The sequence below is a fragment of the Pelophylax lessonae genome (genome assembly GCF_965119305.1).
Source record: "Pelophylax lessonae genome assembly, chromosome: 12".
Taxonomy (NCBI): Eukaryota; Metazoa; Chordata; class Amphibia; order Anura; family Ranidae; genus Pelophylax; species Pelophylax lessonae.
In genome coordinates, this window is record NC_138779.1 from 56,628,501 (window position 1) to 56,641,579 (window position 13,079).

General features: G+C 44.7%; 1 protein-coding gene across 1 annotated transcript in view; it reads left to right on the top strand.

Annotated features, from left to right (window-relative positions):
- SORL1 (sortilin related receptor 1) overlaps positions 1-13,079 on the top strand; it is a 161,899-nt gene that overhangs the window by 37,771 nt on the left and 111,049 nt on the right. The window contains exons 7-8 of the mRNA XM_082273653.1: positions 6,264-6,365; positions 6,477-6,643. Of these exons, the coding sequence (XP_082129779.1) occupies positions 6,264-6,365; positions 6,477-6,643 (269 nt within the window). The remainder of the gene's footprint in view (positions 1-6,263; positions 6,366-6,476; positions 6,644-13,079) is intronic.

The window sequence follows — 13,079 nt, forward strand, 5'->3', positions numbered from 1 at the left end:
GTCATAAAGAACAGCAAAAAAAAGGAAAAAACGGGTCTCCTTGAGACCACTGGTTTACAGTTTCAAAACTGGAAGACGTCTTGTGCCTATCCTAAACCAAGTTTTATGTCGTCATACCTTACAACATTTTTCATAATTTAGGCAAAATTTAGATTAGATGAGTGAAAGAAAAGGAGGAAAAAGAGAAAGAAATGGTAGGTGCTTGCTTCTAAAAACAGAGGTGGCAGGAGTAAGGACTGGTGCTCACCAGATGTGGTGGGGTTGCATTGGGCGGCTGTTCCAGTGCACCACCCCACATGGATAAGGCAAAATGCCTTGTTTCCCATGTGCCCGGATAATACCACTGCATTGTGTTGCTGTGTGGGCACAATGCGCTGTGTGGCCAGCAGTTGAACTTTATGAGCGGTCTGTGTGACATCCCAATAAAGTTCATTTAAAAAAAAAAAGTAAAAAAGAAACCATGCGCTCTGAGCTCAGTGCATCATCTCTGTGTTGATTTTAGCTGGATCGCAATCAGCCCTCAAAGTGGAAATAAACTCCTGAATTTGATTTTTATCTACAGATAAGCTTACAATGAAGCCTACATTTAGGTAAAATAAATATCCCCTAAACGTACACCGTTTAGGAGATATTCCAGTGAGCAGCAGTCGGTGACGTCACCAGCACATGTGCTCTAGGGGAACAGCATACCCGCACAGTTCTTCAGAGCTTTGTGCCGCAGCTGTGACATCATCGGCTCGGCCGTTCAAGCAGAAGCAGCCTACGAACCCACATGGAAGACCGGGTGAAGATGGAAGCCTCTGCAGCGGAGACAGCGCACCGCTGGAGGGCTTAGTTCCAAGATAAGTCTTTCATAATTTGCTAGTATGCAATTTAATTGGTACATTATGCCATTGCATTGTAGGGGCAAATGTTTTTCTTTTTTTTTCTTCTTTAAGATTACTTCCGCTCTAAAGAAACAAAAATAAAGGGCCAGTGAAAGTGCCAAGGGGAAATGAAGGCACAAGACCATAAGCGCCCATCTTGGACACTTTGTAATCAGCCAGTGGTGTCCTGTCAAAAACCAGACCAGGTTTTACAATTATGGGGTCACCTCCAACTTTAAAGTGATATTAAGGCTTGTGTTTTTTTTTTTTTCTTTGCACAGCACCAGATGGGTACTAATGATATACAAAGATTCCTGAAAACATCAGAACACCCTGCCAGCCTGTCCCACCAGCCCAACCAGTAATTTGCCTGCATTGCATAGAGAACCACAGTGATCCAGTGATAACATCACTGGGTCTAAAATAAGGTGGGGGGGGGGGGGAACAGGAAGGGCAAAATATAAAGGTTAAACTTCAGCTTAAAAGTCTAACTAGACATTTATTTTCCTTAATTTTGGATAGCATGTGGAATAGTTAAAACTTGTGTCATGTTTGGTCTGTAACCCCATTGAGGAGATTTTTCCACACTACTTTTCTGTCCCTGTGTCACCCATAAGAGGAGTTGGTTGTCTCCAGGACACAAGTGCATACAACAATACACAGTGGGGTTTATTTACTAAGTGCCGGTTCACACTTATGCGCTGTGAATTTGGAACAAATTTAAAGTGGTACACGATGCATTGCGATTTCTGCTTGCCATGTGCTATTTTAACGCTAATTTGTGAGGGGAGTGGTCACATCTGCGATTTTATTTCTATAAATCCAGGCAAAACAAAAAGAAATTGCAGTGATGTGAACACTGGATTGTGATTTCAATCTGGTCCCATAGAAGTCTATGGAGCTGAAATTCATACCGCACTAAACTCACACGGGACCCTTTTTTTGAACCAGATCAAATTCGCACCGCATATATGTGAACAGCCTTCAATGGAAATTATGCTTTTTTAGATGACATGTGAATCTATGCTTTTCGGATCACATCTGATATGCATAGAATTCGCATAAGTGTGAGCCAGCACTAAAACGGTAGAGTGCAAAATCTGATGCAGTTGTGCATTATAGCCAATCCGCTTCTAACTTCAGCTTGTTCAATTAAAGTTTTACTAAACCCACAACAGTAAAATCAGTGTGTATATGCATTAAAGCATGCTTGTTATACTCTCTGTGGAACTTAGGGGTTAATCTTCTGCATTGTGTAAAAAGGCTGTTTAATTCGGTCTTCTCTGATCCTCCCCTTGTTCCACTGTCCCCAATCCATATCCCGATATATAACAGGGGCTAGGGGACCAGCTGCATATGCTCAGTTTGGTGTGTATTGCTAGAGAGTTTTTTTTTTTTTCTTGTGAGAGTGCATGTGATCAGCACAGAACCAATAAGCATTGTCCAGACAGAGGGTTGGGGGTCCTGCAGCCTTATAGGACAGTCGGAGCACAATGAAAACTCCTCCTACAAGCTTTAACCAGAATTTACAACACTGTGCTAACTGCTGATTGGAGAAGGTATTTGGGCAATTTATATTTACTAAAATAATTGCATTTCCATGTTCTCTGTAGTGTGGGAGACCAGATATAGTGAATGCAGGCTCCTGGGTTTAGTAACACGTTAGGGCTCTTTCACACAGGCGATCCTCCATGCAGCTCTATGGGGCAGCGGATGTCAGCGGAGACACCTCCGCTGACACCCACCGCCATCCGTATCCGATCCTGTCCGTGAAATCTGGACGGATGGAAACCCTATTTTTCCATCCGTTCAGGTATCGGATCGGATGAGAGCGGACAGGCGGTCCGCACTCATCCGATTCCCCATAGAGAGCAGCAGGAGCTGTGACACCTCCCTCTCCGCACTGCAAGCGGAGACGGAGCTGTCATCTGCCGGCTCAGTGGGGATTGGCGGCTCGATCCCCGCTGAGCAACACGGATCCGCCTACGGAGGCGGACCGTGGGAAAGAGCCCTTAAGCTTTGACAAAAAACTCTGGAAGCTGATCGGTTTCTGTGCAGGGCTGCACTAGATTTTGCACTCTCCAGTTTCAGTAAATTCCCCCAGTGTCTGTTCTAACCTTTCCCCACACTATTAATAATGTGCCTGTGTCCCCATTGGGGAGATTTTTCATTACTATTTCTGATAAGAAATGAGGTTAAATGTCCCATTAGGGACAAAGACCGCAATATAAGCCTGATAGTAGCTCCAACCCATTTCCACTTTGAAACAAAATAAAAAATTTGTCTGAAGTTGGGAATTTCTACAATTTAAATAATAAATTTACCAAAGTTAAAAAAAAAAAAAAAGAAGAAAAAAGCAAAAAAAAAAAAAGCTTGTCGTAATTTAAATTTTTTTTTTTTTTTTTTCAAGGAAGTGGAGTTGTTTTATAGGTTAGGGCCCATTAATTGGCTGAAATCTTAGAAGCTGAGTAAGAAGAACATTTCTTTTCAGTTTGTTGATGTTATCTATACTTGTTTCTCTGTAAACCCACATCCTCCTCTTCCTCCTCTTCGCTCGGTATAGACGGCAGTCAGACCCTGAGATCAGTGAGATCAGAACAGAAGTGGTTTTTAGCTCTTTAACCCTTAAAGCCCAGCTACAGACTCGGAGGTTAAAAAAAATATATATATCTGCAGTATTTACCTTGAATCCAGAGATATCCCCCAGAGTACCTCCTTTCCGACATAGGATGTCCTTAGTCTTATAGATTGAATGAGACATCACTCAGAGAAGACAGTGACAGGCCATGTCAGTGCACCTTAGGGCATTCTAGCAATTTAAATGATAATTTTGCCAAGTTAAAGTTATCCCTTAAAAAGTCCAGGCTCTGAAATGGTCTTCGTCATCCTGGTTTCCCTACCGAGTGGTTGACCTTGACAATCATGTAGGGTCGGGAGTTTAGACTTCATTGGCTGACAGTGATCTGGAACAAGCAGCCCCAGAATGTACAACTTTAAAAATTTGCAATGACAGCCCTTATTGTCGTCCTCATGTGTTTGCGTTAAGCTTCAGTCCAGCGATTATCTATTTTCATTGAATGTTTATAAAAAGTCCACCGTGTATTCAGAGTCCATATGTTACATCTTTATCCACAAAGCAGTCACCATCTGTTCATATCTGTGGCCGTGGTGTGGGATTATGGGTAATTAAACAAAGAACATTTCTTTCTACTCTGATTTTTACTGTATTTTAGATTTAAAGTGTCTGTATGGGCAAAATAGAAAAGAACCCCCATACTCTTCAATACATGCATGTTTCCCCCATGGTTTATAGTTTTAACACCCCATTCACACTTGCGTGACTTGCCATGCAATTCAGGACATCAGAGTTGTATGACAAGACGTACCCTATGTTTTCCAATAATATCCAATTATATACACTATATTGTCAAAAGTATTGGGACACCCCGGCCTTTACACACACACTTGAACTTTAATGGCATCCCAATCAGAGTCCGTAGGGTTCAATATTGAGTTGGCCCACCCTTTGCAGCTATAACAGCTTCAACTCTTCCGGGAAGGCTGTCCACAAGGTTTAGGAGTGTGTCTATGGGAATGTTTGACCATTCTTCCAGAAGCGCATTTGTGAGGTCAGGCACTGATGTTTAACGAGAAGGGCTGGTTCGCAGCCTCCCGTCTAGGTCAAACAGTTGGAATCGGCGCTACCTGGTATATCTAATGATCCAAGGTACTGCAGAGTGATCTTATTATCAAATGACGAATCAATATATGTTATTATTTCACTTATTTATTATATATCGATTCGTCATTTGATAATAAGATCACTCTGCAGTACCTTGGATCATTAGATATACCAGGTAGCGCCAATTCCAACCGTTTTTACCTTTCCCTATACATTTCTGCCTCCTAATCTTTAGGGGTTGGTTGGCAGCTTCTTCACCTGTAATTTGTCCTTATTACTCCATAGCGCTGGTCACCCCCCACTAATTTTTTCCCGTCTAGGTCATCCCAAAGGTGTTCTATCGGGTTGAGGTCAGGAATCTGCAGGCCAGTCAAGTTCCTCCACCCCAAACTCATTCATGTCTTTTCTGGAAGAATGGTCAAACATTCCCATAGACACACTCCTAAACCTTGTGGACAGCCTTCCCAAAAGAGTTGAAGCTGTTATAGCTGCAAAGGGTGGGCCAACTCAATATTGGACCCTACGGACTAAGACTGGGATGCCATTATAGATAATGTGCGTGTAAGGGCATGTGTCGCAATACTTTTGACAATATAGTGTATGTGCGTCGTAGTGACTTCAAAGTAATTTATGCACTACTTTGGCACGACTATTATGCAGCTTGAGGGCCATAGACTTAAATGTTAACCTCAAAATTTGCATGAAAGACATACCTGATTGTTTTTTATGTAACATTGGGCCTGACTTTGCAGAGGTACAACAAGTTGCACCAATGCAAAGTTGCACTCCAAAGTCACACAACTTTGGAGTCGGACAAGTGTGAATGGAGTCTAGAAAAGCTGCAGCAAAAGAAAAATACTTGTCTGCCTGTGCCAGAAATCCAGCGAGCTACTGACTTCCTGCAGTGACCTCATAACTCTCCCTCCACTGTGCTGAAATCCTGAAGTGTTGTTGGCCCTGCCCCGTTCTCCCCTGCTCGACTACAGAACACCTCCCTCTTATCTCATAACATAAAGGAGATGTGTTCTGTAGGCCTGCAGCAGAAAACTGGGTAGCTCTGACACTATTTGTATTTTTAGTGCAGCTGAGGAAAAGTTGTCAGCTCACTGCAGGAAGTTAGGAGCTCGCGGATTCCTGTCCAGACCAGTAGGTCATTTTTAAAATCTCCTGTTTTTTTTTTTTTTAAGTGGTAGTGAGCGCAGTATTTTTATTTTTACCTACAGGTAAGCTTAAAATAAAGCTTTCCTGTAGGTTAAATGAATATATCCTAAACGTGCACCATTTAGGAGATATTCTAAGTAGCAGCAGCCGGTGACATCACCGGCGCATGCGCTCTGAAGGAATGGCATACCCATGCCACTCCTTCAGAGCCCAGTGCAGCAGGCGTTACTCCCGCACACATGCATGGGAATGAGGTCTTTGCGGCTCAGCCATTCCAATGGTCACAGCTTGCGAACCTGAAAGAAAGACTGGTTGATGATGGAAGCCTCTGCAGGTGTGACCGCATGCTGCTGGAGGGCTTTGTTTCAAGGTAAGTCTTTTAAAATGTGCTAGTATGCAATGCACCTTATGCCTTTTTACATTTCAGGGTTTTTTTTTTATACCTTTTCTACAGCTTTAAGGGATAAAACATGGGTAAATGTGCATGTATTTTGCCCAGACATACATGGTTTATAGCTGTTTCTATCTAACCAACTTTTGTTTCATTCTTCCAGCATCTGTTGGGCAGCAAAGACCCCTTCTCTGTGCAGTTATGGGTTTCATATAACCGAAAGCCAATGAGATCAGCCCAGTTCATTACCCACCATCCAATAACTGTGAGTATTGCTGAGTTGTGTCATGTGATAGCTGATAGCAGCCATAATGTTCAGTGTTGGTGGACAGTTTATTATTTCTTTTAATGGTTGATTTGGGAATTTTCATGGCAGGAATATTACATTACGGATGCATCGGAGGATCAAGTGTTTGTTTGCGTCAAGCACAGCAACAATGTGACAAACCTGTACATATCAGAGGTGGAGGGCCTGCGCTTTTCTCTTTCCCTGGAGAATGTGATCTACGTCAATCCTGGAGCAGGGAAGGAGACTCTGGCCAGGTACTGAAGATGTTCTTTTATAAATTTAGATACGGACGTGCTTCTCGACACTCAATTATAGTTTTGGTATTGTGGTTAGGAAGGAGAGAAGTTTTGCCACACCTGACACTTTTGTCCCCAGTGCCCCTTTATCCCAACTTCTGTTTTAAGAGAATGGAAAATGTGGTTGGTGGGGAGCTTTAAAGTGTGGACAAATTTTTCTGCCAACATCCCAAATTGTAATGGAAACAAAGTGCACCTACGTGCAAGCATACACCCATCAGGGACTTTACAGGTAGACTATAAACCAAGTAGTGTAGTTAAGTCACAAAGCCATTTTTTTTAGCAATATAGGGTAAAAGCAAGAAGCATCAAAAAAAGATGCTTCATATAACAAATATGTATAAAAGCCATACTGTATATAAGTTGTACTTGTGTGTATAAGAAACCCAAAACTTCACAATACACTCCACCAAAAAAGCTGCTTGCATATGCTAAATCAGCTGCAGAGGTCTAGATGAATCCCGAGATGTTTTGGAGAATTTCCTTCTTCCAGGGGATAAATTAGGGTATAACATACTCTATAATGTAAAAAGGCAGAATTAGCATGCGTAAAGTTGCTGTAACATTGCAGTATAGTTGTATACTGCCACAACTATACTACAATGTTACACCAACTTTACGCACTCTAATTTTGCCTTTTAACAGTACAGTGTGTGTTATACCCTAGTGAACCCCTGCAAGAAGGAAATACTCCGAAACATTTTGGGATTCATCTACACCTCCGCAGCTGATTTAGCATATGCAAAAAGCTTTTTTGGTGGAGTTTACTGTGATGATTTGGGTTTTCTTACACGCACGCATGCAGATTATATATGTATTTTATACATGATATTTATTATATTTAGCATCTTTTTTTGATACTTCTTGCTTTTACCTATATTTCCATTTGGCTTGGTGCCTTTTAACTATACTACATGGTCTATACTGGGTGCTTGCACATGGGTGCACTTTGTTTCCTTGTTTCCAGAGAATAGTTCTTCCTAATGGTAAAGGAAAATAATTATTATATGCTTTACTAATAATGTGTTTGCATTGTTTAGTTCCTTTATGCTTTTGTTAGGTTCTTTATACAATATAACAGGTTTGCTTACTAACATGACTTTGCAGAAAGTTGTTATAGGAACAAATTGTTGTTCGGATTCTTGGAGTATCTTGTTGTGGAACATAAAGACAGGTAACCTTGTCCTGCAATGAGGTATTTGAGAGTCTGGAGATTGGTCAACCTGATGAGGTGTTCCGACACAACGTAAATTCATTTCTCTAGTAATTAAAGCATAACTTCACTCAAAGTGAGCTACCACTGGTTTGCTCTGCCCCCTCAGCCTGAGTTACAGGTTTGGTTGGGGGGGGGTGGTGCAGAGAGAACCAATTTTAGTTGGTACTTACTGCCACTTCTGCAATGCTCAGTGAGGGTGACGCCCCTTCCCTTCCCCCCCTGCATCCTCCTGGGACACGTCACATCCCAGCATGCTACAGGACCATTCACAAAACCGCGCATGAGCTTGCTCATGTGCAGTTGGGAGCTGGCTGTGGTTTCTCAGGAAGCCACGTTTGGCTCCCATATTCAGGATGGCATTGCCGAGGACCTACAGCGGTAAGGACCGGCTGGGGAAGAAGGTGCTGGATTTCAGGCCCTGGTGAGAACCTGATTTTTGAAAATCAGCAGCTACAGTGCTGAATGATGTAGTGCTTGTGCAAATTTCGAAGATCTTAAAAACCGAAAATGATGTACAGGAGTAGGATCCTAAAAACCTGTTTTGATCTAGAGATTAGATAGTTGGTACACCTGCTATATCTAAAATTGGCTCAACTGGACAAATTTCAATCCATTTATGGACAGGCTAGTTGTACTAAAGTTGATCTGCCAGTCGACTTCAGTACAACCAGCCCGTCGGGTACATTTTTTTTGATCACTGCTAATGGCTATGGCTAAGTTCACATCTTGGCGTTGCTATCTACAGGTGTTTTTTCAGGTGTTTTTATGGGCGATTTTTTTTTTTTCAGGCGTTTTACAGGCATTTTTGTGCAGGCATTTTTAGGTTGACAAGTGACCAATGGAAAAAAATGAAAAACGCCTGTAATCTGCCCAAAAAGAAGCTCATGTACTTTTTTGAGCATTGGGTGTTTTGCTTAAAACGTCTAAATGCTCAGATGTGAACAGGGGCCATTAGAATGAATAGGATTTGTCTTGTTGGGCGTTTTTTGAGCTGATCCTAGAGCAGAAAAACGCCCCAAAACGCCTACATGTGAACGGAGCCTTAGTGATCATTGTATTCTGATAGCTGGGAAACCACCTACTGTCAGAATACAGTAGTGCAACAGTAGGGAATCGAGAAATATTCTTTCCTTCAACCTATGTTTGAATGAAAGAAAATTGCCTAAGGATCTCCATATGTGTTAGGCAGGCTGTAGATTATGCAATTTTCTTTCCACTAACCTTATCAGAGAGCTGGCCCTAACAGTCTATCTGGGAAGCTTATTTTCTCTGCTTTCAGTCACGACCCTCTTTCCTGTAGCTCCTGTATATATGTGCGCATAGGCACATCAGCCGATCAGTTAACCAAATGCCTTGTCTAGCTTCCTCTTTCTTGCCATTGACCAGTATAGCATCCTCACACCATGCAACCTCTGGCCCAATCTTATTTTAGTTCTCACATTGGGGTTATTTTACTAAAATGTGAGAGTACAAAATCTATGCAGCTCTGCAAAGAAACCAATCGGCTTCTAGTTTTTTTGTCAGCCTTTTTGAACAAGCTGAAGTTAGAAGCTGATTGGCTGCCATGCACAGCTGCACCAGATTTTGCACTCACCAGTTTTAGTAAATCAACCCCACTGACCTTTCCTCTGTGTTATACACACTTGCAGCACTCGCATCATATTTTCCATCATGGCTGCTCAATATCTAAATAGATCAGTTTGGTCTGAAATTCTGCAGGATGTCACACATGAAATGATTAGGTCTATGTTGATGTTTATCTATAAGAAAATACACCGATAAGAGAATTTTTAACCAGAGTCCTTGCTGTGTAGACGCCCACACCAGTCTTGGAAACCTCAGTATGTGTTGCTTAAAGCTGAACTCCAGGCATGAAAACTTTTACCTAGATATATTCCTCCATAGTCACAAGGGATATAAATCTACTGTTAAATGTCTTTGCAAACCCATATATGACCTTGAAAAAGTAGCAAGTGGCATCCTTGTGTAGAGGACAGAGCTGTGGGAGGGATCCAGCAGGCCACACCCACTACAGCCTGCCTCCAGCAAACTAGGAGGGGGTGGAGACTAGACCAGTCGCCCAGCCCAAGGAGAGAGAATGGCAGTGACCAGTCTTGATTACAGGAAGCTCCTGCTTGGAGGCAGTGTGTCACATTGGATTACTGCACTGATCTGGAAGATCATATCTGCTTATCCCGGAGTTCAGCTTTGGGATCACAGCGACTCTTTGCCCGCCAAAATCATTTTATACAAAACAACTGTCCTGTTTTTTCTTGCTGCTGTCTTGTTTTTTACTGGGTAGATATACACTGGCCATAGATGGATTCGTTCCATCTATGGACAGGCTGATCCATCGATCAACTTGTGTACAACAAGTCTATTGGATTTTTCGCTTACGTCCTCCGACAGTCGCCGCCTCTTCATATTCGTCACATATGGGGTATTAGACTTTTCTCCGAAGGAGTAGTAGCTAGGCAACAGAATATGTTAACATTAAAGCTTTTAACATATCCCACCCTCAAGGGGTGGTCCCCTCAGTCAATACCCTCCTACTTCCTGCAACCATATCTCAGTTTCAATGTCTAGCTTGTCAGGAGTGGCTGGCTCTCTCTGTGCTGGGGCTTTGTGCCCCAGACTCTTTCTTCTTTTTTGATTTTTTGTTTGAGTTTTCTCTCTACCTTTACTTAGCTGTTCTTTTTGTCAGCGTTAGTTAGTTCTTTGGATGAAGAGGATCATGCGGGCTGGGTCTCGGGCTGATCCCCCTGGTCGCAGGTCGTGGGTCAGTGGCTTCCCAGCCTGCCATCGAGCGTTCAGCCAGGTAACGCTCCTGGCACAGTGAACGACCCATCCCTGTTCGGTGCAGGGATGATTGGTGAGGTGGCTACCTCACTGGACGCTGTGCGGTTTCTTAACCCCCATTCTGTGCGTCTTATATGCGACTCTCCCTGCCTCATGTGCAGCGGCTTGTTCGCCTGTGCGGGTCCCCCACGCCATTGTGAGGTAAGAGTATCTATGTGGGGACCTGTCTGTCTGGGGGGGTGTCAGTCTGGGACTGTGTAACCTGCCTCTGTTCACACTGTCTCCCTATCACTCGGCTGTGGGCTGCAAGGGGGGGGGGGAGCTGTGTGACACTGTGTGTGTCAGCCTTGTCAGTGTGAGAAGCTGTGTGCTGTGGGGCATGTTTTTGGGCATGTTTGGGCACTATACAGCGATCGCTGCGGCGATCTGACATGTTTTTTTTATAATGACGTGTGCATTACTGTACTGTGGAGCGGCGGTTTCGGCGCCAAACAGCGCCATTTTGCCTACACTCGCTCCGGCCGCATGTTCTACATGCATGGCGGCCATTTTCTTGTAGCCTCCCATAGGCTTTCATAGAGCGCCCTGGCAGCATCACTTCCTCTTCTCCAGGAACACCGATCGAGGCAGCAGCAGCGGCGAGGGTCTCCTCAGGTTATATCCTTCCTATCCATTGCCTGTGTCAGTTTTATTGTCCCTGGGGGTCTCATTGTGCTTGTGTGTGGTGCGGTGGGCTGCGCTCGCCGCGCTTGTTAAAGGGGCAGTTAACCCTTTATTATCCGGCATTTGTAATAGGGGCAATGGATTCTCAGGAGGGCAAATTTCCTACCGCCTTGGTGGAAAGCCAGGGGACCGCTGTTTCCCCCCCAGGGGGGGATTTAGCCACTATTGTGGCTGGCCTTGCTGCTCAGGTGCAGATGCTGGTGGCTGCTCAATCTACTAAAAGACCCAGAGTTTTTCTTTCCTCTGATTCTGAGGGTGAAGGTGATGGGGCTGTTATGGCGGGGGCCTCCTTATCGGGGTCCCGCTCCTCCCTGGATCTAGTGGGGTCCGAGGTGGAGGCTGAAGTTGAAGGGGTTGATAATTCTCCCCCTGGCTCGCCTGAAGAGCTTGCAATCATGGATGAATTGATTGCTTCCATAAAACAAACGCTGCGTTTGCAGGATGAAGTGTGTCCCCCCACTGCCTTGGCGGCTTATGGGACGCAGAGAAAACGCAGGACGCCGCAGGTTTTTCCCTGCAATGATGATTTTCAGCGCGCTGTTAAGGAACAATGGCGCAATCTGCGCAAACCTTTTGCTGTACCAAGTAGGTTCAAGCTGCGTTATCCTTTCTCGCCTTCCACTGATGAAAGGTGGTGTGTACCACCCCCAGTGGATCACGCAATTGCGGTTTTAAACAAATCCACTGCGATTCCTGCAGAGGATTCCCCTGTGTTCCGTGATGCCATGGATAGGAGATTGGAGTCTCTTGCCCATCATACTTATTCTGTTACGGGTTCTATGCTTAAGGCTCTGTTTGCCTCTCTCATGGCGGCCCAGGCGGTCGCAAGTTGGACGCAGATGCTTAGGCGCGTCCTAGTGGCCGATTCGGCCTCGCCGGCGACCCTGGATATGGTGGATCAAATCCACCAGGGTGTCATGTATCTGTGTGATGCGGACTTGGACCTAGTCCCGTTGGCTGCACGCGTACACAGCGTGGCGGTGTTGTCTCGCCGCCTGGTTTGGTTGAAATGTTGGTCGGTGGACCAGTCTTCACGTAAGACCTTAGCCAATCTGCCTTATGATGGGTCTCGCCTTTTTGGGGAGTCCTTGGATGTGTTGATTAAGGGGATCACCGGAGGTAAGAGCACTCTCTTGCCCCATTTCCCCAAGGCTAAGGGGGCTTCTGGGAAGAAGCATGCTAATTTTCGGCCCCCTCAGGGGTCCTTTCGTGCCTTTCGGTCGCACTACAAGGGCAAACCGTTCAAAGGTCAAGGCTCTCAGAAGAAGCCCTGGTCTGGAAAACAGAAGTCCGGTCAATCCGGATCCGCAGCCCATAACAGTGCGGCCTGAAGGGGCGCCCTCACCCAGTTTTGGGGTGGGGGGACGCTTGCTCGGTTTTCTTCAACCCTGGTTGGCCCGCGTGCGGGACAGATGGGTTCAGGAGATCGTTCGATCTGGTTACAAGATCGAGTTTCTCCCTCGGCCGGAGAGCAGATTTTTTCCCTCAAATCTTCAACTGTCTCCAGAGCGTTTACGGGACCTGCACCTGGCGGTGCGGGACCTGCGGGCTCAGGGAGTGGTAGTTCCGGTGCCTCATCGGGACAGATTTCGGGGGTTTTATTCCAATCTGTTCACCGTGCCCAGAAAGGAGGGCAAGGTTCGTCCAATTCTGGAC